A 5,117-nucleotide genomic window follows, 5' to 3' on the forward strand; every position below is an offset into this window, starting at 1 on the left:
AGATAAATAAAATTTTTGAACCTGATTCTCAATTTTATTTTTATGTGGATAAGTTTGTTCCAACATAATTTACATTTAATTACATTTTTTCGGAAAAAATTGATATTATTCTTTTTATATAAAAAAAGTTTACAGGCAAATTTTCGTATTGACAAATGATCTATTTAAAAAGTAAAATATTATTTGATCAAATATGTATACAAAAAATATACATATATCAACAGTACATAATGGGACCAAATTAAAACTTATACATTGGTACATGATGAAATTCAAAGACACACATAATCATGGAGGGTTTGAACTTAAATACTCAAATATGCATGCCCTACCTCATTGGCCCTTAATTTTTATATTTTAGTATAATTATATAAATATTTTTTTTATATCGTTTATATTTATTTTTGCGGTTCATGTTCAGAAATCATGATTATCCTTCTTAATAATATATCTTTAAAATTTAAAACTATATCTCCCCTTGAAAATGCAATATAACTTACCTGTACACTTAATGCTTATTGATTTAATTTTATAAGTTTATTTAATTCCAAGACATTTATGGTGTAAAAAAATAAATAAAAAGTGTTTTATGTATAAGATAAAATTCATGGTTTTTATTTTTTATAAACATTATAATTTTTTTTTCTATTATTGATTGGTGGAAACATTTCATTGATATATCTGGCTCATGGCAAGATCAACCCCACGTCCCTGTTTTCAAAAGCCAACACGTTGAATAATGAATAGCCCCATCCCATGCCATGCCTCACAGTTTCCCCAGAAATTCCTAAATACAAACTTCTTTACATTTTCTACCCAGCCACCTAACACAATGCTCTTCGTGAGACCCACATTGCCTTTGTTTTTCGTTTGAAAGGGTTTTTTGTTATCATCACACTTCAATGGCTATGCTCCAAACATACAACTCTTCCTCAGGAACTCTCAATGAAAGTGTCACTAAACCTGACGCATCTTCGTATTCAAAACTCACTTCTTCCGTTTCAACAGTTATTCTCTTCGGTCGTGTTGACGAATAGGCTCCGAACACGCCACACCCTCGGATTTTCATGTCTATGTTTGCATGATGATATCTGAAATCCTTGATGGCTCCCCCTGAATTGAACATCTTTATTAAGCCAATGGGAGCAAATTTACACCCATTGCTTAATATCTTTACAGGTACCACTGTGAAAACTTCATATTGTCGTGCCTTTAAAGTGATCGGCATTGTTGCATCATTTGGAAGGTAAGTCAATTCTCCTGCATTTGGAATCAGTGAAGTTTGTTCAGGGAAACTTAAATATTGTTGCACATATCCATGTCCAACAGATACTTGTATCTTATTAACAATAGGTTAAAAAGAACATAAAATTAACATGATAGACATACCACCAAGATGGGAATATATGATAGAATCTCCATTCCATTCATCACCGGCTACTTTAGGCAAATAATCTACATCTCTAGCCCTCACATATCCTGTAATTGTATCAGGTTGTTTATCATGAATGACATTGGTTTTTCCGACTCTACACCACCCTGCCCCCTGGCAGTTGAATACTCCCATCACTCCAGTGAACTCGTTCAGATTCCAAATCTTTAGAAGGCTGCAGTAGATACCAAGAGCATAATGAGCATAATTCTTAATATGTCAGATACGTACTCAGGACGGAGTAGCATAAGTAAAACTACTTTTCTTTTCTTTTTTCTCACCTTTTCCCATCTCTGGCAGGATCTGAGAACAAGCAATCCCTTGTAGGTCTTCCTGGAAGTTTGGCTCTCAATATGGAACCATCAGGAAGTACAAGTTTCTTGAGTAGGTCAAAGTCATGTTGCCCAGGTTTGTCACTGTAATAATACAACACACAATATGGGAAATCAAGCGTTAAATTTACTACTGTCACAAAGCCCACTAGATGACACTAAATTGTACCTGACAAATTGCACATCCTCCAACAGCACGGGCTGCTCCATGGTATTCGGCCATCGGATGCAGGCTCTGTTGTCAAATTTATTCATGCGTTAACATTGGACGATTCAATGAAGCATGGATCGAATTTGAATGCTTTAAGAATAGGTGAAACCTGTAAACTTACGTGAAACATGTCCCAATCTGGTTGCATAAATTCCCCAAGGAAAACAGTGTTGTATGCAACTGATGCAATATGAATTGTGTGGGATGCCGGATCTCTAGGCCAGAAATCATCCGATGCCCTAATAACGGCGGTTCGTTTTGCACTGCACAAGCGAGTCATATGTCAGTGTAAGTTCATGGTCACTGATAGCTTTACTAGTACATGACAAATGAAAATTTACCTGTATAAACCATCTGTGTTATGACTCATACAAGAGATTATATCATTGTTAGCAAAGTTCCCAGCAATTGATGCCTCTAAAGCCTGATGATATTTTCTAGCAAGTTTCACTCTTCCACCATTGCCCGCACCGAGAGTTTCAAGGATGTTCTGAACATCAACTTTGACTCCGTCAATACCGGCCGTAGCAAGGTATGCATGAAGTTCATCATAGAAGTTGAAAACCTTTTCAGGGTTAACAAGGCCAAGACCATTCTTAGTTATGCTGTCCAAAGCTTGATCAGGCTCATTTGACTCAACTCCAGGAGATGAAATAGGGTAAACCACTTTGGATTCATAGTGTTCCATTTCGGTAACATCAGGTCTAACACCTCCCCAATACCCTGTAATTGCATGCCAGACATAAGCATACTTCAAGGCATGTTTTTGTTTGATTTCGGTGACAATGTGGCGAAGCCCCAAAGCTGGATCCTCTACTCTGTGACCCTCTTTGCCATCTTTCTGAAATTTATGGTTCTCTTTGATATTTGTCAACCTGTTTGCAAAACTGAAACACAAGAAAGCCGAAAACAGCAAGACCTTTTAGCCTATGGAAAGGAAGAATTAGCAAGAATAAGATGAGAATGGTTTAAATCCTTACTTGGCTGCATTATCAGCTCTGAATTCAGTTCCATGTGAATCCATGGCAACAGATTGCCATCCGTCATCAATAATAAGAAACTTTGGATGAATCCCACCTTTCTCCAAGCTGAAAGAGTTAATAGTTAATCTCCTATATCTAATGCTCTAAATGTTGAATCGGATAAATAGCATTGAAATACTTAAAACTCACCTTTCCAATCCTTCCTTTAAACTCTCAGAGGTGACATTGGTGTAGAAAGCATCCCATGTACACCAACCGAACCAGTTCAACATGTCTGGCATCTGAACAACAAGAATGAATGCAATTATAATTCCATGTATTAGGAACAGAAACAACACGATTCTAGCTTCAGCAACAGAATGACTTACCTTCTTCCTCTCACGATGCGAAAACGTCTGCAAATGTTTTTCCACAGACCTGCATATAATTTCCAGTATTACTTGGCTAATAATTCGTCATGTTAGACAATGTGCCCCAAGAAAAGTCATGATAAAACTCTAAAAAGATATGTCGATGAGTTCATCTGCAGTCATGAAGCACTAAAGGACCATGGCTGAAGTAAACTATTTTACTTGGACTCGACTGTGAGTATTAAATACAGATATGCGTATTTTTTAAAATTTTTTTTCATTTATTTAAAAGTTCTTGGAGAGCTGCATCCGTAGACATCTCCAAATATGTGCAGGACATGGATGTCAAACACGGATGCTTCAAGAAAAATGAAGGACCCGAGCAGCATGGGAAGTAAACACTGCTACTTTCAAGCATCATATGTACAAAGATGGCGTCAATGTAAAATGTTTTAAAACTTACTTCACAGCATTGGTGATGACATCAAATGGATCTGATCCAGCTGCCACAAAAACCAAATGATTCCCTTCAAACTCATCAACAGCTGGATCCCCTGCAATGGCCAATGATCCCTTCAGTTCTAGAAGGACAAGCCAAAAATTTTTAAAACAATACCAAATCTGAGTAAATTATCTTGTTTTCCCTCTCATACCACTTTCCAAACAAATCTCCAGCTCATTTCTTTCATTGCCTTGAAGAACAGCCCTGAAATCCCCTTCAAGAATCGGTAAAAACACAACATATACGGCGGAATCGTCTCCATTTCCGGAGCCATCGCGTGCCTCCACAATCAAAAACTGGGTTTCGAAGGGGATATCTTGACCACATGCTCCCATCCTCTGCGTCATCCACCACATTTTGAATCGGAAAACACACATAAAACGCAGTCCCCTGCAACATAAGACAAATTCAGAATTTTGGCTTTTGATGACAAGAAAATCCTTATGTTGGCATCTTGGAATTGTAAAACGTGAAAAAAACGAATGTTATGCAACATATTCTCGGGAAACAAACAGTGAAGGAAGAAATAAGAATACATACTGAAGTTTGCCAACGGGGAAGACCCTGCGGCAACCCGTCTTATCTGAAACAACACCGATGAAAGCTCCATTAGCCAATGCATCACCAGAGGCTGGAAGCACCACGATGTTGTCAGGAACATCGTGAAGAACACAGTTTCCCAACACCATTAACTTCCCATCATCACTCACACAAATCCCAGCCCCAACAGTCATTTTCTTCGTTTAACCAAGGAAAAGTGAAGAAAATATGAAATGGAATAAACAAAGATTGCCTTCCAAAACCCAAGTCCCAGATGCAATGAACTAATTATGGGGAGGGGGCTATTTATAGTCCTGGAAAAAGAAAAAGAGACAGGGAAGTGAATTATGTTGGGTTAATCTTTTATACGCATATAAAAATTCTTGAAATTAGCCACTGTGTTTTTTTTATTATTATTAAAAAAAAAAAGTAGTTATATTTAAAGGAGTTGCAGAAAAATGATGAAATAACGAGGAGAGTGAGAGCGTAAGACAAGGCCATGCGATGGATTTGTCAAAAAGGGTACGCAGCCTTTTACGTTTCCAATTGGACCAAATATTTATACATTGCATGTGACTCATATTTCACATTTTCTTATACCAGGTTGAAATTTGCAGGAAGAAATCAAGATTTTCCCTTCAACTTGGACAAATGTGCCACGTGGCAGGACCCATGTGGCTACGTATCTCATCTTTTCTTTTCACCTCCCATGAATCCCATATTTATTTGAAAAGCATAAATTTTACATCAACGCATTTAAACTAAAG

General features: G+C 37.1%; 1 protein-coding gene across 2 annotated transcripts; it reads right to left on the reverse strand.

Moving 5' to 3' along the window:
- Positions 1-585: 585 nt before the first annotated feature.
- Positions 586-4,899, reverse strand: LOC107920761 (probable galactinol--sucrose galactosyltransferase 1). Of its 2 annotated transcripts, XM_016850607.2 has the most exons (12): positions 4,351-4,899; positions 3,962-4,200; positions 3,772-3,862; positions 3,327-3,375; positions 3,148-3,239; positions 2,956-3,063; positions 2,317-2,862; positions 2,097-2,238; positions 1,941-1,999; positions 1,714-1,857; positions 1,390-1,607; positions 586-1,260 (listed from the first exon to the last, which is right to left on the reverse strand). In XM_016850607.2, exons 1-12 carry the CDS (start codon positions 4,542-4,544, stop codon positions 893-895), a joined length of 2,250 nt encoding a protein of 749 aa, XP_016706096.1. In that variant the 5' UTR covers positions 4,545-4,899; the 3' UTR covers positions 586-892. The 2 variants fall into 2 exon arrangements, 1 of the variants encoding a protein (XP_016706096.1); XR_005922912.1 differs by lacking the exon at positions 586-1,260 and having other exon boundaries at positions 1,528-1,607; positions 1,714-1,848; positions 1,934-1,999.
- Between the last annotated feature and the right edge of the window lie 218 nt (positions 4,900-5,117).

Source organism: Gossypium hirsutum, chromosome D13, assembly GCF_007990345.1.
Source record: "Gossypium hirsutum isolate 1008001.06 chromosome D13, Gossypium_hirsutum_v2.1, whole genome shotgun sequence".
NCBI lineage: Eukaryota > Viridiplantae > Streptophyta > Magnoliopsida > Malvales > Malvaceae > Gossypium > Gossypium hirsutum.